The 23,606-nt window shown below is 52.5% G+C and overlaps 1 protein-coding gene across 2 annotated transcripts; it reads left to right on the top strand.

The window, feature by feature from the left end:
• Positions 1–4,847: 4,847 nt before the first annotated feature.
• Positions 4,848–22,574, top strand: NARS1 (asparaginyl-tRNA synthetase 1). 2 transcript variants are annotated; one of them, XM_004601708.2, is made up of 15 exons: positions 4,848–5,037; positions 5,694–5,776; positions 8,970–9,035; positions 9,139–9,231; positions 9,825–9,914; positions 10,751–10,829; positions 12,080–12,150; positions 14,041–14,127; positions 16,269–16,490; positions 16,616–16,815; positions 17,100–17,235; positions 18,187–18,300; positions 19,974–20,105; positions 20,503–20,634; positions 21,489–22,574. In XM_004601708.2, the coding sequence occupies exons 1-15, from the start codon at positions 4,995–4,997 to the stop codon at positions 21,618–21,620; spliced, it is 1,680 nt and encodes a 559-aa protein (XP_004601765.1). In that variant the 5' UTR covers positions 4,848–4,994; the 3' UTR covers positions 21,621–22,574. The 2 variants fall into 2 exon arrangements, with proteins under 2 accessions (XP_004601765.1, XP_054982282.1); XM_055126307.1 differs by having other exon boundaries at positions 4,849–5,037; positions 5,697–5,776.
• The last annotated feature ends 1,032 nt before the right edge of the window (positions 22,575–23,606 follow it).

Genomic DNA, 23,606 nt, shown 5'->3' with positions numbered 1-23,606 from the left:
AGTTTCAGAAGAAGAACCTTTGGCCCTCATCCCTAAAAGAATTTAAGGACCCACTCCTAGAGAGGGCAACGATACAGTGGGAGTGGATGGGCGGAGCGCCAGGTGAACTAGCTTAGTTAATCAGTTTAGATATCTCCCACCAAAAAGTATCCAATCAAAACAGAGAAGGCTGGGGTGGGAGATGACAATAGATAAATGGAAGTCCCCGGCCAGGAGCTTTCTCTCTCTCTTTGCCCACTCACCTATGCCCAGACAGACGGCAGAACCAGGTAGGGTCTGTGCGCCTGGACAGAAGACAGAATGAGGCAGGGCTCAAAGGCCTGGGTAGGTAAAAGATGCAGGCAGTGCTCATATGCCCAGACAGATGGTAGAACCAGGAGCCGGGCAGTGACAAGTGCTGGACGGTGGAGCCTCACCCACACACTCAGGGCTGTGGCCAAAGACTTAAGAAAGACTTGTGACAGAGACTGAGAGAGGCCAGTGACAGGCACAGAGCCCAGGGACCTCACTCACAAGCATGTGGCCAGAGCCGGAGCCTTAGGAAAGTTGGAACACGAGGGAACATCTGGGGTATAGTTTGATGACAAAATATCAGACAAGGGAAGTGTACACCGGATAGAGAGTCACAGAGGGTCAAGAATAGGCCACGGTACTGGGAAGGAGAGCAAGTGGCGAGGGCCAGGACTTAAAAGTCCTACACTGGGCCAGGTACCACGGGACAGGATGAGTGATGTTGCATGCACTAGTTATAAAGGAAATATATAATCTTTTTTTTTTTTTCGTTTTTGGGTCACACCCAGCGATGCTCAGGGGTTACTCCTGGCTTTGCACTCTGGAATTACTCCTGGCAGTGCTTGGGGGACCATATGGGATGCCAGGGATCGAACCCGGGTCGGCCGCGTGCAAGGCAAACGCCCTACCCGCTGTGCTATCGCTCCGCCCCCGGGAAATATATAATCTTTAAATATATTTATAAAATATAATTTTTTATTTTATAGTAAAATTAATATTTTTTAAATTTAGGCCCATCTATTCAAACTAGACAATAAACTAACTTTTTAGCCTTCCAAGTTTTGTATGCAAACCTTTCATATAATTCTCAAGAGCCCACCAGCACAGCAGCTCTTAGGGGAAAAGAAACTGAGGCACAGCTCCCCGAGAAATCGGACAAAAGGGATCATCATCCATGCCATGCACAAGAGGACTTCAGGGGTGGGCTTGACTCTTGCCTCATGGGGCTGGTGGGACATGAACATCCGTGCACATAGGTGCTCTGAGCGGACTGTACCATTCCTGACCCGAGCCAGGTGTTTCCTGAGTGCGCGTGGCGTCACTCTTTCCTCGAGCCTTGCTCCCTACTTTACTGAGTCACCCAGGACCCTGAAGAACCAAGCTGCTCAGCCGAGACTCCGAGGTCAAGGAAGAGAGAGAGACCTCTGACCAACAGTCTGTCAGGTCCTGAGGCTATCAGGCAGGACCCGCGGGAGGCGGCGTGTTTGAGATTCCAGCCCAGGGGACACTGAAGAAGCCTGACCATAACAGTGAGAGTCCCAACTGATGCCTTCACTGAAGCTGTTTGGAGAGACCAGAGCGACTGGCCGTGCCCTGCCCAGATTGTTGGGTCAACAGATAATTTAAAAGGAAAACAAACTGTGCCTGGGGTTTGAGGCTAATTTATTTCTTTTCTTTTTTTTTTTTTTTTGCTTTTTGGGTCACACCTGGCGATGCACAGGGTTTACTCCTGACTCTGCACTCAGAAATCACCCCTGGCAGTACTCAGGGGACCATATGGGATGCTGGGAATCGAACCCGGGTCAGCCGCGTGCAAGGCAAATGCCCTACCCGCTGTGCTATCGCTCCAGCTCATTTTTTTTTTGTTTTTTATAATACTGGCTAGCTAACACAGGTGCAGTCTATCTCTGATCTCTTGCTTTGGGGGGGAAGATGGGAGTCAGCTGCCCTGTTCACAGTTAGGTGGGGAACCCACCCATCAGGCCGTGAGAACTGGCCATGTCCAGGTGGATGTCGCCTTCGGATGAGTCAGCCTCTGTGCCTCTGCTCTGTCACTCCCCAGTTTCTAGCTCGAAGAAACTGTGAAGCAACACATATTTGTTGTTTTAAATTCCTGAGATCATTTGCTTTGTTGCCACTGAAAATGGTATCTGGGTAAACAGAAAACATTCTGCACAGAGGGTAAGTCCATGAGATTGAGTCACATGTCCTTGTAACAAATATATACATCCCTCTCGGAGAGCCCGACAAGCTACCGAGAGTATCCCACCTGCACAGCAGAGCCTGGCAAGCTACCCGTGGCGTTTTCGATATGACAAAAACAGTAATGATAGGTCTCATTCCCTTGACCCTGAAAGAGTCTCCAATCGTTGGGAAAGACGAGTAAGGAGAGGCTGCTAAAATCTCAGGGCTGAGTGTCATAGAGATGTCACTAATGTCAACGAACAATGGGATGACAGTGATACAGTTCTTAAAGAAACACCACTGCATTGATATTCTTGCATTTATGTTTACTTTTTATAGGGACCACCCCTCCCAACCCTGGAAGACCTCCAGGGAGACCTGGGTTTTATGCTCAGGAGACCCGGGGTGGGGTGGGGACAACTGAGGATCAAATTGGGGGGAGGGGCTGTACAATGCCAGGGATTCACTCAACCACTTGAGCCCTCTCACCTCCCTGATTGGTATTACTGATTCACACACATGGAGGTTTTCTTTCTTTTATTTTATTTTTTTTACTTAAATGTTTAAGAAAAGTGTTTCAGGGCTAGAGATAGTACAGCAGATAGGGTGCTTGCCTTGCATGCAGCCAGCCGGAGTTCAATCCCTGAGTCCCATGTGGTTCCATGAACCCTGCCAGAATTGATCCCTGAGTGCAGAGCCAGGAGCAACCCCTGACCATCACCGGGTGTGTCCCCTCCCCCCAGATAAAAGTATTTCTTTTAAAACAAGAACATTTCTTTGACTCCAGGGAAGTCTCTTATATTCTACTGTGTTGAGAAGGAAAGCTATGCTTTATTTAGTAGCTGTGGCATGCAAAGCACTAAGTTTCTCTTATTCTTCAGAAATTGGAAGACTGAAACCAGGCAGGGTAGGCAATTCACCCCAGACACACAGGAGAAGGCAGCCAGAATCCCAGGCAGGTTGTACTCCAAGTTCGCACAAGAGCATCATTATAGCCTCCTTAATAGTGATCCTTACACCTTTCAATGAAAATACACCCATTTTCCTAGTTGTTAACACAGAAGTACATCCACTTATGGAAGTCAGAAAGATAAAGGATCTTTATAGATACTTGTCTTTGGGCCACACCTCGTGGTGCTCAGGAACCTCTCCTGGAGGTGCTCCATGGACCGTGCGATGCTGGAGATAGAACCCCAGGGGCTGCGAGCAAGGCAAGTGCTTAGCTGGATGTGCTATGTCTCCGGCTCCCAGTACCTTCATACTCTTCATATTTCAAATCAGGCCATTGCAGGTTAAAGTTGTTTTGTTTTCATGGTGCTCTACGACTTAACTACAGCCCAGACACGGTGCGCGACTCTATTTATTATTTAAATTCCTCGTCCTCCACCATCACCCCATCTGGTGGCTGGAGCTGGAACATTTGAGGATGATGTTAATTTCATAAACTTTTTAGCTTCTGGGGAGTAAGGAGGTGTGGCAAGAAAACCCTGTCCCGCACTGTATGACTGGAACCCAACTTTCATTTTTTTTAAAAATCCTTTTGAATTGGATCACAGCAAGATTCAATTACATAGTTACAAGGTTGTTGATGATTGGGTTTCAGTCATACAGTGTTCCAACACCTGTCCCTTCACCAGTGTACATTTCCTGTCACCAATGGTCCTAATTTACCTCTGGCCTCTATAACAGATGCTTCCTCTCTCCTCTTTCCTCTCTCTCCTTTTGGGCCTTATGTGAAATTCAACTTTGAAACTGTGTCTCACGGTTCAATAATGAAAGAAATTTTAAAAAAAAAGGAAAATTTAAAAATAATAAGAGAAAAGAAAGAGAGAGGACAGAGAATAAAAGCAAGAAAAAAAGGTGATTCAATAAAATAAAATTTAAAAAGTTAAAAAATATTTTTAAAAACAAAAAAAAAAGCAAGCAAGTAAGCAAGCAAGAATACCCTGTTCTGGTTTGCCTCCAGCTGGGGAGGAAGGGAGAAGAAAGGAAAGGAGAGGGGAGGGTAGGGAAGAAAAAGAAGGAAAGAGAGGAAGAAAGAGAGAAAGGACGAAAGAAAGAACGAAAGAAAAAGAAAGAAGGAAAGAAAGAAGAAAGAAAGAGAAAGAAAGAAAGAAAAAGGAGAGAAAGAAAGAAAGGAAGGATGGAAGGAAAAAAGAGAGAAAGAAAAGGAAGAAAAGAAAGAAAGAAGGAAAGAAAAAGAAAGAAAGAAAGAAAGAAAGAAAGAAAGAAAGAAAGAAAGAAAGAAAGAAAGAAAGAAAGAAAGAAAGAAAGAAAGAAAGAAAGAAAGAAAGAAAGAAAGAAAGAAAGAAAACAAGCAAGCAAGCCTTATTCTGGGGGCTGGAGTAATAGCACAGCGGGTAGGCCGTTTGCCTTGCACGTGGCCGACCAGGGTTCGATTCCCAGCATCCCATATGGTCCCCTGAGCACCGCCAGGAGTGATTCCTGAGTGCAGAGCCAGGAGTAACCCAAAAAGCAAGAATGCCTCATTCTGGTCAGCCGCACAGGAAGTCGCCAAACCCAGGAGGAATGGGTGGGGCCAGAGCACAGGCCCTCAGGGGCGCCGTCTCCCAAGAGCCTCTGCTCGGGGAGGCGGGGCTCCACACCCGGAAGTGGCCTCTGCCCGACCTAAAGATGGCGGCGCCGGCGCCGCTCGCCCGCGTCCCGTAACCAATGGCGCCGCGACGTCCGGTGACTCACGGGGCGCCCGCGGCCCGACGGTATTATGATGCAACGTCCGAGCGAAGGAAGCGGCCAGTGCATGCTGGAGTGACAAGGCGGCGGCGTGCCGTGGGGGGATGTCCTTGGAGGTGACCAGGGCTGTCGCAGAGATGGTGCTAGGTGAGCGGGGCCGCGGGGCGCGGCCGTCGCCCCGCACGGCCCCCCTGGGCGTCCCGGGGTCACCGTGGGCACCTGGGGGGGAGGGGAGGGCGCGGGGCCCGCACTGCGCGGCCGGGGCCTCCCGGGATCCGAGACCCCCGCCCTCCCCCGCGTGCGCATCCCCGGGGAGACCAGACGGTGCCGCCGGCCCAGGGGACCCGGATCCAGCTCAGGCTCCTCGCGGGGGCGCGCAGGGGGGACTCCCGGGCCCTGGCCCCCAGCTCTCGGACCTCTCCGGGACCCCCGATTGCCCTCTCGGGGTGGTTTTCCCGTCTAGCCCGCGAGAGCGGTGCCTCGAGCGAGAGCGACTCCCCCGGGGTCCCCCCCACCCCGCCCCCCACCTTCCAGGCGACGACGACCCCTGGGGTGCCTCTCTGGGCCCGGCCACTGGCTTTAGTTCGGGGGGCGCAGGTGGATGCAAGCGGCAGCATGCACCAGGGGGTGCCAGGTTCACTTTGAAAAGGCACGCGTGTCAGTAGTATGTTTCCGTGCGCCGGGTGCCCTTGGCGCAGGGTGGTGGGGGAGTGTATCCCCTCCTTTGGCGGGTCCTTGGTGTCAGTCATGCCTGCCCTGGTGCGGTGCCCCCAGGACTAACTCCGTCTCCTTGTCTAAACCAGCAGAGCTGTATGTGTCCGACCGCGAGGGCAACGATGCCACGGGGGATGGAACCAAGGAAAAGCCCTTTAAAACCGGCCTGAAGGTACAGTCTCTCGGATGACTTGGCATTGATTCGTGATTTGTGTCAACTGTTGGGTGGCCCGCTGAGAAATTTTGCGTCCAGCATTAGATTTTGGAGAGAATTCCCGGAGAAGGAAAAGTATGGAAGGTGCACGTGGAGGCGGCTGGTAGGGTGTCAGGTAACTTGGAGATTTCCACATGGTATCTCTTTCCTTCTTAACCTGACAACACCTCATCTCAGGATTTTCCCCTGCCATGAGTTAGAAGGCTGGTTCTCCCGTTAGTGTGAACAGGAAGTCATCTGTGCGCAATCACATCGAGCTTTGCTGCATCATCGAAGTCCATTCTGGGAAGACCTGATTTACATAAGCACCCCAAGAATGGACACTTGTCTGAGAGCACTCGGGAACCCCGGACCTGGGAGACTGGGGTGGATCTCAGCAGCACCCTTATTCCTGTGCTGCATTTCTCAGGCCCGAGGGCCCTGGCATGAATGAGTGTAGCCTGGTCTAAGCTAACTCGAATGAAAGCCTGGTGCAGGCAGAGGGTACTTGGAGGGTCTCCAAGACTGAGAGTGAGTCAGGTGACTGCGCCAGGTAGACACGGGGCCATGGCATCGCCTTTAAAGCTGGAGCTGGAGTGGTAGTACAGCAGGGAGGGCGCTTGCCTTGCACGCGACTGACCCAGGTTCAGTCCCCACCATTCCGTATGGTCCCCCAAGCACCACCAGGAGTGATCCCTGAGCATCACTGAATGTGCTCCCTGTCCATGGACAACCCCCACCTCAAAAAACAAGCTGCCTCCCAGAATGATGTAGGCAGGTAGACAGGGAAGACCCCTCCTGAGGCAATGGCAAAGGCCAGCCTGCAGAAAACAGGAAAAAACCGGAACTAAGGCCTGATAAGACCCTCACCTGGCTCCAGCAACACACCCAGAGAAGCTCCTGCAGGAACAAAAGGCCCGGAGAGGAATTTCAAAGAAGACCATCACCAGTCCCCAGCCCCCCTGGTAACCTCCTTAGCAACGGACTTTGACCTAGGTAGAAGCCCCATGTGGGGGCAGGTTAGAGAAACCCTATAAAGGCCACCTAGAGCATATGCTGCCCGAGCACATGTGTTGCCCGAGCACTTGTGGCGCCCGCGTCTCCCCACTTGAGATGTGGACTTTCATGCTTTCGTGTCCGATACTGGGATCTGTCTGGGGGCTCTTTCTCCGCCCTTGGAGAAGCCCTCGTTCTCTCTTGAGCGCATCTCTCTCTCTCTCTCTCTCTCTCTCTCTCTCTCTCTCGCTCTCTCTCGCTCTCCCCCTCTCCCCCTCCATACCTTCAGAAACCCTCCAAATAAAGTCTATTTACTTCGATGCTTGTCTACTCCTGAAACCCCTTTCTGAGAGGTGAGACAAGAACCCAGTAACCCTGGGTCCCAGTGGCCGAGACAGATGGGGAGAAAGTGACCGTCTCTCTCCTCCCCGCTTCACATAAGCCACCCGTGGGGCCCCCGACACCAGGGAGAGCTGTAGTATTGCGGGTAGGGTGCTTGTCTTGCACAAGGCTGGCCCAGGTTTGATCCCTGGTACCCATATGGTCCCTAAACCCAATGCCAGGAGTACCACAGTGCCTGGGCCCCTCCCGACCAACAACACCAAAGCCCCAGCAAGACCTCAAGTGTTTCCGGCTGCCTTGAGGAACACACCCTGTGCCCTCCTTGGCCAGGGCCGGGGTAGTTTTGGCCCACATCCGGTTTCCCGTCTTCCCTGCCTGCCCCGCCCCCTTTTGTGCCAGCTGCACCATTCGTGTGGGTTACCATCGAGGCCCGTCTTTGGGAACCTCCTCTTCTCTTGCCTGTCAGCGCTGTCTGCTTTGGTGCGTCGCTCACTTTTTCGCATTTAAGGGAACTCTTTCTCTTCCCGGCTTTGCTGACCCCCCGGAACCATCAGGGACTCGGGTGGTGGTTGCACCAAGGCTCTGTAACAAGCTGCTTGGGCTCAGGAATTCTAGTTTGGGGTTGGATTTCAGGCTTAAGGAGGCATCAGTACTGACTGCCCGGGGCGGGGGAACCCGAATGCTTGAGCAGCACCCAGGTCATGGTTTAAGATGCGTATAAAAGGTGAATTCTGGGGGCTGGAGTGATAGCTCAGCGGGTAGGGCGTTTGCCTTGCACGCGGCAGACCTGGGTTCGATCCCCAGCATCCCATATGGTCCCCTGAGCACCGCCAGGGGTAATTCCTGAGTGCAGAGCCAGGAGTGACCCCTGTGCATCACCGGGTGTGACCCAAAAAGCATTTAAAAAAAAAAAGGTGAATTCTGGGATGTTCTTAAAGTATTGCAATTTCTTACTCTGTAGCAATCTGAGTTGGAATTAATGTTGGCAGAAGTATTTGTCAGGTCTGGCAGCTCGCCTTAGGAAACTTAGGTTAATAAGTTTCAGAGCTTACAACTGGAGAGGAGTTATTTACATTTCTTGGTTAACAGTAATGGGAGAAAATGTGTAGGAACATTTGAAGCAGTTCATCAGTATCTCTTTGTTGTACAAAATCATGGCGCTACCTGATGTGTCCTAGTATTGGTTAAAAAAAAGAAAAGGAAGAGAAGGAAAGATACAGAGACCTAAGGAAAAATAAAAAAGTTAAGTGAAACTTTGCCTTTGATATATTTCACTATGTTACTGTTTTGGTGTTTTTGTTTGTTTGGGTTTTTTTGTTTTTTGTTTTTTCTTTCTCAGTAGAAAGATTTGGAGACTTGGGTTTCTTTGCTCACTTAAAACCTTGCGGGGGTGGGGGGGCTGGAGTGATAGCACAGCGGGAAGGGTGTTTGCCTTGTATGCAGTCGACCCAGGTTCTGTTCCCAGCATTCCATAGGGTCCCCTGAGCACCACCAGGAGTAATTCCTGAGTGCAGAGCCAGGAGTAACCCCTGTGCATCGCCAGGTGTGACCCAAAAAGAAAAAAAAAAAAAAACCTTGCCAGGAAACTACCTTCTGAGTCACCATAATTACTGGAAACCTTTGGGAAAGGGTCTGAGTGCTTCTACTTTTTTTTTTTTAAATAGTCTTAGTATTTCAACCAGGCAGGTAAAATTTTGAGCATGGGGATTCTTACATTTTCTTCTTGTACTTGATTGTCTCCTAAGTGATTGAATTTGTGGATTGAATAAGTGCCTTGCTCTGATTCGAAATACTGCACAGTACTAAAGAAATTTCCCTTCCCTCCCCCTTCCAGGCCCTGATGACAGTAGGAAAAGAACCGTTTCCTACCATTTACGTAGATTCGCAAAAAGAAAATGAGGTAGGACCAGAGACACACTTGACATACTGGGTGTGATAGATCCATTTTTATCTGAACATGGATGTTGGGAAAAACTAAGTGTCTGTCTCGTGTCTCCCCCTAGCGGTGGGACATCATTTCTAAGTCACAGATGAAGAACATCAAGAAACTGTGGCACAGGGAGCAAATGAAGAGTGAATCGCGGGAGAAGAAGGAGGTGAGAAGTGCCTCTGACCTTCCTGGAGCTAAAAACGCAAGACGTGGGCCTGGGGGGTAGTTCGGGGCGGTGGAGCTCAGCTTGCATTGTGAGGCCCGAGTTGAATCCTGAGCACCACCGTATTAGCCCCAGTGACCCCCCCCCTCCCAACCCCAGGAACATCACTTCTGGGGGCCCAAGTGCCAATCCCTTAGACCCACAAGGCCAGGTCAGAAGTGGCCCCTGGGCCCTGGAACACCTCTGGGGAGGGGACCCGAAGGGCTGGAACAACCTGGAGTTCTAGTTTTGATCCCAGTCATGACATGGTCCCCTTCCACGAGTGACTCTTGAGGGACAGGAGCTATAGCACAGCGGGGAGGGCATTTGCCTTGCATGTGGCCAACCCAGGTTCGATCCCCGGCATCCCATATGGTCCCCCAAGCACCGCCAGGAATAATTCTTGAGTGCAAAGGCGAGAGTAACCCCTGAGCATCGCTGGGTGTAATCCAAAAAGCAAAAGAAAAAAAAAAAAGAAAGGGTGACCCTCAAAACCAGACCAAAAAATAACACCAAAAGTTAACCACGCTACCATGTTGCCCTGTCTGTAAAATTAGGCTGAAGACAATCTGCGAAGAGAAAAGAACCTGGAGGAAGCAAAGAAGATCACCATTAAAAACGATCCAAGCCTTCCAGAGCCGACATGTGTATGTGAGATGCGTGCAGTGGGGCGGGCGTGGTACTTGGGGTCCCACACGTGTGCCCTGGGCGCGCGCTGGGCTTGTTATTCCTGGGCTCTGTTCCTGGGCCCGGCTCTCCTGCTTTCCTTTTAGGAGGGATGATGAGAAGGGCCTTAGGGTTAGGCTGATGCGCCCCGGGCTTCCTTGTGTCCTAAAGGTTTACAGTTCTATGTCGGGCAGAGTCCTTCTCGGGTAGAAGCTGGCAGACCGGGTGCCCGGCTCCCACGTGTCGGCACAGCCCCCTCCCCCAGCATCCGGGTCCTTGCTACAGTGGGTCAGAGTCCAGGATCTTCTGAACCCTTTCATTGCAGTCAAAATTGTGATTTAATGAAACTGGACTCCTGTTCACCAGCAGACCAGTGAAGCTGTCCACCCGGCTGCACTCCCCCTGTCATCTTGTCTGCTATACCTCCTTCCTTTCCCCCCACCCCCCATCACACACACACACACACACAGTGACCACCCTGCTCCCTTTCCACAATATTAGGGGCGGGGAGGCTGGGGAAGGGCTTCCGTGGGGTGACTGCTGAAGTAAATTTGTTGATTCTCAAATTTGTTGTTGTTTTTTTTTTTTTTCCAAGACAGTCTCTGAAATTCTGGGGTGTTCCTCATAGGAAAACCGGGTATTTTGGGAACCAGGCCTTTGGGCCGAGGTCTTTTGGTCGTGGCCCACAGGTGCAAGAGCGACTGTATCTTTTCACTGCCGTGAATTTTAGCGTTTTGTGTTGTGTGGCCATCCAGTGGGGACATTGGTCTGTGGTGAAGGGCTCCATCAGTCCGGTGTCATTTCTTCTGACGTACAGGTGAAGATCCATTCTCTGGAGGGCTACAGAGGCCAGAGAGTCAAGGTGTTCGGCTGGGTGCACCGGCTGCGCAGGCAAGGTAACGCACATCCTAAATTCCTTCCCTTTTTTTTCCCCCACGTCCTAAATTTCTTAGCTAATTACTCTAATTCTCTCTCTGGAAGCAACCCTGACTTGCCTAATTAGCATATTGGCATCTGATCCTCCCTCATCTCACACACACACACACACACACACACACACACACACACACACACACACACACACACACACACACACACACACACACACACACCCCTGAGGTTTTAGTTTTCGCTTTCTCCTTGCGTTATCTCATGTGTGCATTACTGTAAGAGATTTTCAAGTCTTTAGTAAAATGCGGTCAGGCCCTGATGAGCTGAGGGGGTCCCTGTCACTCCCACCGAGTGCAGTGACCCTCCCTGCCTCCCATCTGCAGGGAGAGCGTTCCTGTTGGGTTGTGACCCGGGAACACCCCCAAACTCCCCGTAGACATCAGTGGAGAGGTTTGGGGCCACCCTCGGCAGGCGCTGGCTCCTGAGGCAGATGTGTCCCGCCCGGCTCTCAGTGATCGCTCGTGGTGTGTCGGGGATCAAACCCTTGCGAACCACATTTCCAGAGCACAGAAATAAGCTGCCAGATCACGACATAAAGGTGGGCTGTGTTTGGGGGCCCCACCTGACAGTGCTCAGGGGCCACTCCCAGTGCTGCCGGGGCTCGTGGGGCTGGAGAGCGAGCCCAGGTCAGGCCACGTGCAGAGTGAGTGCACGCCTGCTCCAGAATGGTGTCCCGGGCCCAGAAGGTTCTGGAGCCGGGAGACACACACACACACACACACACACACACACGTGCGCGCACACCCATGCACCTGTCCTGTGCAAGGCGTGAGCCCTCCACGCCAGTTGCTGCTGTTTCTCCATGATTATGTGGGTGAGAGCGATCATTTCAGATTTGGACATTCGAGGAAGTGAAATGCTGCAGATTCTGTGCAGTAATGCTTCTGGCAGATCTTTCTTGTGTTTTGTTTTGGGGCCACACCCGCCCTGCTCAGGACTTATTCCTTGCTCTGCTCTCAGGAATCACTCCTGATGGGGCTTAGGGAACCATATGGGGTGCTAGGGGTCGAACCCATGTTGGCCGTGCGCCCTGCCTGCTGTGCTGTAGCGCTGGGCTCAGCCATCGGGTGTTTCAAGGGAAGGGGCTGGCGGGGGCTGCTGAACTTTCAACGTTTAACCTTGGAGCTTCCTTTCTAGGTTAAATTAGGAAATACTTTGAGAACAGTTTGGACAAATACCTCTTTCTTGTTTTCAGGGAAGAACTTGATGTTTCTGGTGCTGCGGGATGGTACAGGTTATCTTCAGTGTGTCTTGTCTGATGATTTGGTAAGTATTTCACTTTAGACTGAACATTTTGAGTTTTTTTCAGTAATGTTTTTTGGAAGTTTTGAGACTTATGTACTTCTTTAAATGGCAAATACAGAAAGCTTCAACATAGAAAATGGAAGGCAACTTAAAAACTGTTTTTCAACCTTTTTTCCACCCCTGGATCCATGAAGATAGCATAAATATTTTGCAAACCACATTAAGGCAGAAATAGACATTACTAATAATAGTATTTATAACTATTAAGGACAACTATATAAGGACTAGAGCGATAGCACAGCGGGTAGGGCATTTGCCTTGCACGCGGCTGACCTGGGTTTGATTCCTCCGTCCCTCTCGGAGAGCCCGACAAGCTACCGAGAGTATCCCACCTGCACGGTAGAGCCTGGCAAGCTACCCGTGGCATATTTGATAAGCCAAAAACAGTAACAAGTCTCACAATGGAGACATTACTGGTGCCCTCTCGAGCAAATCGATGAACAATGGGATGACAGTGACAGTATTTACAAAAATATTACAAAGTAATTTTTTAATCTAACATTGTAAAATAAAATTGTTTTTGTTTTATGGGCTGGAACTGGCAGTGCTTAGGACTTACTCCTGGTGCTGTGCTCAGGGTTCACTCCTGGCGTCTTTGGGGGTCACTTAGGTGCCAGGCGCCAAACCTGGGTGGGCAGTGTGTAAGGCAGGCACCTCACCCCCTGCACTGTCTCCCAGCCCCCTCACGGGAGCTTGTACGCAGGCAGACCACCTGTTAAGGGTCTTGAACCTATTAATATATGCCCACTGGCTGGAAGTTTCTGCAGACCCCCGCATCCACAGACAGTGGGGTGGTGACCGCTGGGACCACGAGCCCTCCTGTGCAGGTCACCTGCTTCTGGCAGGCACCGCAGTGGCCTGCAGTGAACCGGTCAGGTGGGGGGGTCAACTCTCTGTCTCCTGAGTGCAGGGCACACACGCGGCCTGTCAGCTGTCTCTCCGGCCCTTCTTTGTGTTTGTGGTGCCAGGATCATAACCCAGGGCTTTATGTGTGAAAGGCCAGTGCCATACCACTCAGCTAAGGTGATTTTTTTTTTTTTTTTTGCTTTTTTTTGGGGTCTGACCCGGCGATGCACAGGGGTTACTCCTGGCTTTGCACTCAGGAGTTACTCCTGGCGGTGCTCAGGGGACCATATGGGATGCTGGGAATCGAACCCGGGTCAGCCACATGCAAGGCAAACACCCTACCCACTGTGCTATCGCTCCAGCCCCACAGCTAAGGTGATTCTAATGGCATCTCAGGCCTGTCCAGGGTTTTTTTTTTTTTTAACTTATTATTATTATTATTATTATTATTATTATTTGCTTTTTTGGGTCACACCTGGCAGTGCACTGGGGTTACTCCTGGCTCTGCACTTAGGACTTACCCCTGGTGGTGCTCAGGGAACCATATGGGATGCTGGGAATCGAACCCGGGTCAGTCGCGTGCAAGGCAAACGCCCTACCTGCTGTGCTAGAGCCCCCTTGTCCAGGTATTTTCAAGCAACGTGGCCTTATCATGTATATGTATGTATGTCTGTAAAGCATATATTTTCATACTTGTGTATGCTTCTAGAGAGCGAAATCTTCTTTAAAAATAGCTTTTGATTAATGAAAATGGATAGCCAGGATCCTGGCAGCTGGCTCTCGGAGGGCTGACACGTGTGCTTTGCCTGCTGGAGGCCCAGCTTCTGTCCCCAGCACCCACAGGCCCCCAAGTACTTCTGGGAGTGACCCCTCAACAAAACAGGGTGGCTCTCTCCTTCCTGGACCGGCAGAGCAGGTTGCTTGTTTGTAACTAATTCTGTGGCCTCCTCAGGCTAGAGCAGCTTGATGTAACTGTAAGTTTTTGTGCTTTGATTTTTTTCACAGTGTCAGTGTTACAATGGGGTGGTCTTGTCCACGGAGAGCAGCGTGGCAGTGTATGGGACGCTGAATCTCACCCCCAAGGGCAAGCAGGTGAGTGTCTGGAGAGCCTCACTGGTCAGATTTGGGGGTTCCACTCTCTTCATTGGCACTTGCGGTATATCTGTCCTCTAGACAAGAATACTGAACTGGTTCAATTTAGTGTGGTTTTTCTTTTTTCTTTCTTTTTTTGGGGGGGGGGGGTTTGTGGGGGCAGGGGCATACCCTGAGATGCTCAGGTTCCTCGTGGCTCTGCACTTAGGGATCACTCCTGGCGAGGCCCAGGGAACCGTAGGGGTGGCCGGCAGTCGAGCCTCGGTCTGCTGCATGCAAGCTGTGCTTATGTGCCGTGCTGTCGCTCCAGCCCGTACCTTCTCTTTTTCCGGTGAAATATTAGTGGCGAACTCAGGCACTGCCAGCCTTCCAGAATTCCCAGACGGTCGCCCGAGACCATCCTACACCGTCCTAGAACCAGTGGTGTGGATACAAATGCTGTGTGGATTTTTGATTTATTTGCAAATAAAAATAGCCTCCTATTCAGAAAAAACTTATGTTCACAGATCCACGTGTTACCCCTGAGCACTGGCAGGTGAGGCTCCTGAGCACTGCCAGGTGGGACCCCCAGCCCCCCCCAGTTTTAGACAAGAACAGTGGTTTAAAGCTGGAACTTTCCAAATGGTATCGGGAAGCCTCCCCCTCCCCAGTAGTTTCACGTAGTGGATTATCAGAGCTGTCCTTTCCCCCTCGGTCGGGCACACTGTATACTGGCAATCCCTGTTCGAGAAACTGCCATGAGGTTTTGAACAACATATTCGTTGGCTGAGAATGAGAATAAATGTGGGCGGCGACATGACCCTTGGGGCTGGAACTCAGACTGTCCATGGAGGAGCCCCCAGGGGCTTTGTCTGGGAATGGTCCCTTCTCCCCCTTCAGAAAGGAACACCCACGCCTAAGACACTGTCCACCAGAAGTCCCCAGTAGACATGAAACACTGATGAGTTGTTCCAAGTTCATGTCGAAAGGCCCTTCTGATTCAGGCTGGCCTCACTCTCCCCTGCTGGAGACGGGCTTGCAGGTGGGGTTGCTGGTCCTTGGTGCAGTGCTGATGGCACTGGGCAGCGTCTGGGCTGTGGGTGCGGCAGCCAACCTGAGTGCAGTTTCCAAAGAGAAACTTGGGGACCGCAGAACCTGGCGGGAAATCGAGTTTTGTTTGGCTTGGAAACACCCGGCAGTGCTCAGGGCTTACTCCCGCTGGGCTCAGGGGATCAGAGATGGTGCTGAGGATGGAACCGGGCCAGCCGAGGTACCCGGCGAGCACCCTACCCACTGTACTCCCGCTCTGGCCCGGTGACTCTAAGTGAGTCGATGTACCAGATGGTTCAGTTGTTTGCAGCTGTGTGGTGCTTCCACATTGTGGGCTTATGGTTTGTTTTCTAGTTTGTGTTTATTTCTGTTTTGATGATTTTTTAAAAAATTTTTAAATTTTATTTATTTTTCTTAGTGGGGCAGGTGAGTTTGGTGCCATACCCCATCCTCAGGGTAGGGTGCTCCCTGCACTGTTCTGGGGACCGTGTCATGCCAGTGCTGGTGATCAGGCTGGGGCTGCCTGCGTTCAGAGCATATGCCTTTCTGTTTTGTCGGTTTTGGGTTTTTTTGAGCCAAACACAAACTGTGTTTTGGCTGTGTGCTCTGGGATCACTCCTGGCAGTGCTCAGGGGACCATACGGGAGGCTGGAGATCGAGTCTGGCTTGGCCACGTGCAAGGCCAGCACCTTACCCGCTACTCTCTCTCTGGCCCCTCTGCTTCTCTGTTTTTCAAGTGTGTGTGTCCTGAAAACTATGTGAAAACTTAACATTTGAATTTGGGGTCTTTGTTTAGAGAAGTGTCGGGTAGTGATGGCGAGGCTCCGTGGAATCTCGGCTTACCAAAACCGTGGATTGACTGAAAGTGTACAGGGATGTTGGTTTGGGCTGGGGGACAGCACAGGAGGGAGGGCGCCTGCCCGCCCCGCATGCCGCCAGCCTGTGTGTTCCCTGGCGCCGCGTCGGGCCCCCTGAGCACCGAGCCCAGAGTGATCCCAGAGCGTAGGGTGAAAGCCACGAGCAGCTCGGGGTGTGGCCCTGACGCCCGAACAGAACAATAACGGGGCGTGTGTCCGCCCTCCCCTCCCTCCCCTGGCCTCTGACTCCCGCAGGCTCCAGGGGGGCACGAGCTGAGCTGTGACTTCTGGGAGCTGCTGGGCCTGGCCCCCGCCGGCGGGGCCGACAACCTGATCAATGAGGAGTCGGACGTGGACGTGCAGCTCAACAACAGGCACATGATGATCCGCGGCGAGAACATGTCCAAGATCCTCCGCGCGCGCTCCGTGGTCACGCGGTGCTTCCGCGACCACTTCTTTGACAGGGGCTACTGTGAGGTGCGTGCTTCCTCCCGGGGCGTGGGCGGCGGCCTCCCCGCCCGCCTGCACCGGCTCCCCGGCCCGGCCCGACCCGGCCCGTCGTGCTCACGGCGGCGCCCTTGTTGTCCCCGGGCTCTGCGCAGGTCACGCCACCCACGTTGGTGCAGACGCAGGTGGAGGGCGGCGCGACGCTCTTCAAGCTGGACTACTTCGGGGAGGAGGCGTTCCTGACGCAGTCCTCGCAGCTCTACCTGGAGACCTGCCTGCCCGCGCTGGGCGACGTGTTCTGCATCGCGCAGTCCTACCGCGCCGAGCAGTCCCGCACGCGGAGGCACCTGGCCGAGTACGCGCCACCCCCGGGCCCCTGTCCTTGACGCGGTTCAGCACTGGAGAGGCCGTGTCCACGGCAGGGCCCTGTGTCCTTGGGAGGCAGCGTCGTGGCCTTGGGCCCCGGGAGGGGTGGGCGTTAGCAGGCTGCTGGCGTTTTGCCTCTTGGGCTTTAGCCAAGAGGTCTGTGGGCCAATCCTGGTCCTGTGTCCCGGCGGGAACTGGCCCCCGGGGAAGGGCGTGCCCAGGGGGGTGGTGGGCGGGCTGGGAGGCGGCACAGCTGAGCGGGCATCTGTCCAGGTACACGCACGTGGAGGCCGAGTGCCCCTTCCTCACCTTCGAGGACCTCCTGAGCCGGCTGGAGGACTTGGTGTGTGATGTGGTGGACCGAGTGCTGAAGTCACCCGCGGCCAGCATCGTCTACGACCTCAACCCGGTAGGCGCAGGTGCCGGGGTCGAGGGCGCCCCCTACAGGCAGAGCCACCGGGTCCGGCCAGAACCCGCTTCCCAGGTTTTCCCAAGCCCTAAGCGTCTGGCCTGAGCCACTGATGTTCGTTTCATAGTATCTGAGTTGTTTTCGGTGTGTGCGGCCACACAGCGGCCACACAGCGGTGCTCAGGGGCTCCTCCCGGCCCTGTGTCAGGGTCGCTCTTGGCAGACGCTTGCAGGACCCTGCACAGGTGCGAGGACCAGCTTGGGGCTCCTGCTTGTGCTCAGAGGTTGAACTCTCCCCAGCCGCTGTCTGCATAGTATTTTAATTTACACGGGGCGCAGCTCATGTTTTCCTTCTTATTTATCTTTATTTGGGGGCAATACAGCTCGTTGATTTCTGCTCTCAGTTTTATTACTTCTTTCTTCCTGCCTGCTTTGGGCTCCTTTTGTTGGTCGTTTTCTAAGATCTTAGGCTGTGAAGTCAAGTGATCTGCATGGGCCCTTCCTTCCTGAACTTACCTATTTTATTTTATTTTTTTAATTTATTATTATTATTTTTTTGCTTTTTGGGTCACACCTGGCTCTACACAGGGCTTACTCCTGGCTCTGCACTCAGGAATTATCCCTGGCGGTGCTCAGGGGACCATATGGGATGCTGGGAATGGAACCCGGGTCGGCCGCGTGCAAGGCAAACGCCCTACCCGCTGTGCTATCGCTCCAGCCCCAAGAACTTACCTATTTTAGCAATGAGTGACTACTTTGTTTTTCTAGGCCAAAACCAGAAATTTTTTGTTGTTCTTAAAGTGATGTTTGTCGGGGGCTGGAGTGATAGCATAGCAGGTAGGGCATTTGCAAAAAAAAAAAAAAAAAAAGCAAACAAAAAAAAAGTGTTTTGTCTTCAAAGGGCAACCTGAACGTTAATGGTGATACTTATCCTTGTCTCTCCTACTCTTAGAACTTCAAGCCTCCCAAACGGCCTTTCAAGCGGATGAACTACTCGGATGCCATCGTGTGGCTGAAAGAGCACAACATTAAGAAAGAGGACGGGACGTTCTATGAGTTTGGCGAGGTGGGCTCCCTCCCTAGGCCCCTGCGCGTGGCTGTCATGCTCGAAGCGGTTGGCCGGGGCCCCGAGGTGGCCACCGAGGGTGTGCGCCCTGGAAGCTCACGCAGAGCCTTGGCTGTTCTTGGGTTCGACTTTCTGGAGAAAGTGGCGGGGAAGGCCCCCGCCCCCCAGAATGTGCGTTACTGCGTTGGAATTAAACTAAATGAATTGGAAGAAAGGCCCTGAGGGGGTCTGGGCCTGGGGCTGGGGCGGGCAGGCCCTCCCACCCAGCTTGAGGGCCTCTGTCGAGGGACTGTCCCTGGCCTGTCCCCTGTGCCTTTGGCTGTTCCTTAGATTGCATTTGCAAAGCAGGCCGGCTTGGTGGACCGTCAGGAACTATTGCCAGCTCGGGCTTTGGTTCACGGGTGTGTTTGGGGGAAGAGGCTCAGCAGCGCTGCTGGCTACTCCCGGCTTCCCGTGTGGGGGCCCCCGTGGGCCCCCGTAATGCAGAGCTCTCCAGCCCTTGGGCCTGTTTCCCTGCCCCACTTTTGTTTTCTGAAGGAATCTAGTGAGGACACGTTAGTGCTGGCTCTGTGAGTGACCTTGCCAGGCCTTTCAGGCTCCTGGTAGCCACCTTGAGGTCCCAGCCCCTTTTCAGGACCCTGGTGCGACCCCCTGCATCCTGGTCAACGTCTTCCCGGCACTAGGCCATCCCTGACAGGTGCCGTGCGGACGTGTGTGAGTCTGGGTCCCAGACTGCTGGCGAAACCTGCTCCTATACTAGACGGATTCCAGGCCGCACCCTCACTGCCCTTTGCCGCCGTGTCCCAGCCCATCGGAGAGTCTTGCCCAGTTCCCTCCATCTGTCCGTCAGCCTTTGCAGGGACAAGAGTTCTCTGTTTCAGCCTGAATTCATGTGTGCTTTAGCACAGGGTGTTTGGAGAGAGAAACACGGATTGGATTCATTGCCAGCATCTAACACTCCTCGGGCTCACTAGCCTGTGTGCAGCGGCACTTCGTAATTGGACGTTGGTTATTTGCTTTGGAACTGTGCCTCCCCCATACACCCCCCCGCCCCTGGCTGGCGTCCTGATGGAGTCTAACTGGGCAGAAGCTGTGGAGGCAGCTCGGGAAGGCGAGCTGGTTATCCGTGCCTCACGGGGCCGGGTGGACCTGCTCTGCTTTGGAGCAAGGCATTACTGGCCACTTAAGAGTGGACGCTATGGGGCTGGAGCGATAGCACAGCGGGTAGGGCATTTGCCTTGCACGCGGCCGACCTGGGTTCAAATCCCAGCATCCCATAGGGTCCCCTGAGCACCGCCAGGGGTGATTCCTGAGTGCAGAGCCAGGAGTAACCCCTGTGCATTGCCGGGTGTGACCCAAAAAGAAAAAAAAAGTGGATGCTATGGAGTGACCGTGGCAGTCACTAGGTTCTGTCCTGCTTGGGGTTTGGGTTTCGTTCCCCAAGCCGCGTGTGCTCCGTTTGTGTTGGTCCCCAAAGCTCTGCCGTGGAAGGACGCGGACCTTTCTGATGAGCTCGTTCCGCGTGTGTCCTCAGTGCGTGTGGTTTTTAAGTGTTTGGTTTTGGAGGGAACGTGTCTGGGGGGAATCCCCGTTCCCCGCCCAGGGTCGAGGTGCTGCTCCCACTCGGCCGCCCCTGCAGCTGGCGATGCCAGTGAAGCCCCCTCTCCCCTCAGGATATCCCGGAAGCGCCCGAGAGGCTGATGACGGACACCATTAACGAGCCCATCCTGCTGTGCCGCTTCCCCGTGGAGATCAAGTCCTTCTACATGCAGCGGTGCCCTGAGGACGCCCGCCTGACGGAGTCTGTCAGTGGGGGACTCCGGAGTCCTGGCTTTGCATTTTGGGGCGCATGCGTGAGGGAGGTGGATGGGCCACTCACCCGGCAGTGCTCTGGGGAACCTGCCAGGCCGGGCGGGGATGGACCCCGGGACCCCCACATGTACCGCTTGTGCTCCAGCCCTCTGAGCCGCCTCCCCTGCCCTTAATTTTGCTTCTTCAAGGGGTGGGGGCGGTGGCTGGGGAAGGTGACAGCTTGTGGCCGATACTTCATTGTCCAGAAGCGGGTTCGTTCTTCCCTCTCAGGGCATGGCCCGCGCTGCTCAGTGCTCCGTGGGCGGCATGAGCACAGTCTGGGCTTTCCCCGGGCCCGGCGTGCTCTGACCGCCTGGAGCTGACCGCTTCTGCTTCGTGCTGTCTCCAAAGGTGGACGTGCTGATGCCCAATGTCGGCGAGATCGTGGGAGGCTCGATGCGTATCTGGGATAGTGAAGAAATTCTGGCAGGTTATAAACGGGAAGGAATCGACCCCACGCCCTATTACTGGTATACGGACCAGGTAAGGCCGCTTTCAAAACACAAGCTGGCTCGCGCCTCTAGCCCTGTTCTCCCTTGAACCCGGCTGTGCTCAGGGCTTAGTCCTGCTTCTCACTTTGCCCAGGCCTCACTTCTGGGGATGCTCAGGGAGTCGTATGTGGTGCTGGGATCAAACCAGGTCTGGTTGCGTGCAGAAGTACTTGACTCCTGTACTTTCTCTCTAGCCCACTACTATGTCTTTAAAAATCAGCTGGCAGATTCTGTCTTCTATCTAGTACCATCTTTCATTTTCCTCTGAAATAGACACTGACTTAGGATTTTTTTTTTCTTTTTGGCTGGGGAAAATGGGCCACACCTGACAATACTCAGGAATTACTCCTGGGGGTATTGGGGGACCACATGGGATGCTGGGGATTGAACCAAGGTCGGAAGCATGCAAGGCTAACACCCTACCCACTGTACTATTGCTCTGTCTCCTTGACTTAGTTTAAAGGTGAGAAGTCTCGGGGGCTGGAGCAATAGCACAGCGGGGAGGGCATTTGCCTTGCTCGCAGCTGACCAGGTTCAATTCCCAGCATCCCATATGGTCCCCTGAGCACCACCAGGGGTAATTCCTGAGTGCAGAGCCAGGAGTAACCCTTGAGCATCACTGGGTGTGACCCAAAAAGAAAAAAAAAAAAAAGTGAGAAGTCTCTTTCCCAGGGCGATCCCGAATCCCTGACTTGTCACGTGTAGTTATTTCTTCATGATCCATGTAGGTCTGTGTAAAAGTTGATGTCTGAGTGACAGTGAGGTAAACTTGCTTCATAGTCGAAAGTCTCGACTCCGGCTGATGGATTTCGAAACTGAGTGTTTATTCCTCTTGCTCTCTGACAGAGAAAATACGGCACGTGTCCGCATGGAGGATATGGCTTGGGCTTAGAGCGATTCTTGACCTGGATTCTGAATAGGTATCACATCCGGGATGTGTGCTTATACCCTCGATTCGTCCAGCGCTGCAAGCCCTGACCGCTGTCCCCTCCTCCGGAGCGTTTGGGAATATGTGCAAGAAGGGAGCAGCTTGCCTCTGTGACGCAGAATAGACCCTGGTGTTTGCCCCCCACCCCACCCCGGGGCATGTCCGTTTCTGTCTGCTGGTTCTGCACTGCAGAAGCCGTCCCGATGACCCGGCTGACCAGGGGCATTGATGTTTTCTGTTTGCGAAACAAGATTCGTTAACACAATTTGGGGAACACGTTCACGAATACGTTTGCGCATTTTACCCAATGATAGGTTACCTACTTGGTGTCCTGTGTATCATATTCGATTAAACAGTTTTCATTGCAATCTAAGACATTCTATAAAGTCATCTGTCCTTTGGTGTGCAACTGGAATTTTTTATATCATTGGATTGTATTGATGAATTAGACATCTTAAGATGCGGGAAATTGGCACTATGGTGTAAAAATCTGCTACTGTTTGAACATTGTAATTCAATAGTAGATACCGGGATCAAGTGAATAGTCCTTTGCATTAGATTAATCTTTAAAAAATCTGTATAGCTGCTTTTAATTCTCAGGCATCCGAGTTGGCCTGGAAGGAGCTATAAAAATGAAATTGCCTTATTTGAAGTAAAAGCAATTCCATTTTAAGCAGGGGAAGTTGTGGGGTGCTGTGATCAACAGCATATTTCCTAGCATCGGTTCAACTCGAAAGAGGCAGGCTGATCTCTCTTTCCTTCTAGCTCCTTAATAATTAAGAATAAATAAGTTCTAAGACAAATGGCAGCTGGAATAATGATGGCTGTGACATTTGAGTCATCCCTTCCCTGTCCTCAGACTTCATCTGTGCTCCCTGATTAACTCTCAGCAGGCTCATTGAATGACTTCCTTTAGATTTGGTTAATTCCTCCCCAAAATGCATGTCGTGTATTCTCAATAGGCTGTATTCCCAGCAATCAATAAATGCACAGGCGGAAAACTCCTTGCTGCTTAATTTATTTTAAGCTCAACATCTCTGTCTCTCAAGCCTTTTGCATTTTTAAGAATCTTTTTAATTTTCACGAGCTGTTTATTTGAATTTAGATGTTACTAAATTTAGTAGATGTGACGTTCAGGAGTACTGGAAGGAGTGATAGCATAGCAACGTTCTAAGGAGTGACTCTGCCGGTGATAGAATCAGACTGTTGGCACAGGCTCCTGTCCATCTCATCCCAGCCTCTTACATCTGCACTGCCAAGGCACCTGGTACATGAACCTCCCTACACCCACTGATTTTTTGGTGCAAATCTGGGTGGTTCTAAGGACGGCCAGATTGAAGATTCATTCTCCTTTTCACTTAACTTATTTTGGAGGGTCCCAGACCCAGCAATGCTCAGTGCTCAGGGAGCCAGACAGTATAAGGGCTGATTCCGGACCTCCAGCAAATAGAGCTTAATGCCCTCAGCCCTCTCCAACCCTTTATTATTTTATATGAAACTTTAAGCTCTGATTTATAAAGTTGTGCACATGACAGTTGTCTTGGCACTCAGTATTCCAACATGAGTCCCACCACCAACGTGCCCTTCCATCGTCCCCAGTGTCCCACCCCCCCTCAGCCCTCAAGCAAACGGGAAATAATTCACTTTATATTGCTTGCAAAAATACATATAACAGTGTCACTGAAGTCATGGCCTGTGGACCGAGGTGCGAGTCTGGCCTTCTGTGTTCCTGTTTTCACTTCTTGAGTTTAGTGGGCATTACACAATTTCGCCATCTGATTTCCTCTGCTTCCTCTGGGCTGTGAGCTCTGAAGTTTGCAGGCGTTGAGGGGCCACATATGTAGGCACACGCTTCAGTAACTTTGGAGCTGGGACAGTCAGCTGCTGGCAGCTCTGGCGTCTCTCAGATCAGGCCTGAAGCTGGGCTGTTTCTGCGGCAGCAGTGGAAGCCTGGTGTGGGTAGCTGGAGCGGTGGGCCTTTGGCAGGGTGGGGACTTGGTTGTCTCCATCCTGCTGAGACTTGGTGGTGGCTGCGC

The sequence above is a fragment of the Sorex araneus genome, chromosome 2, assembly GCF_027595985.1.
Source record: "Sorex araneus isolate mSorAra2 chromosome 2, mSorAra2.pri, whole genome shotgun sequence".
In the NCBI taxonomy this organism is placed as follows: Eukaryota; Metazoa; Chordata; class Mammalia; order Eulipotyphla; family Soricidae; genus Sorex; species Sorex araneus.
This window is presented reverse-complemented; position numbering and strand designations above follow the sequence as displayed.

Bases quoted from the DNA above. Each gene is read 5' to 3' on its own strand.
- NARS1 (XM_004601708.2), top strand. From the start codon at position 4,995: ATGTCCTTGGAGGTGACCAGGGCTGTCGCAGAGATGGTGCTAG. The intron at 5,038-5,693 runs GTGAGCGGGGCC...TGTCTAAACCAG, and splicing joins TGTCGCAGAGATGGTGCTAG to CAGAGCTGTATGTGTCCGAC. The intron at 18,301-19,973 runs GTGGGCTCCCTC...CTCTCCCCTCAG, and splicing joins CGTTCTATGAGTTTGGCGAG to GATATCCCGGAAGCGCCCGA.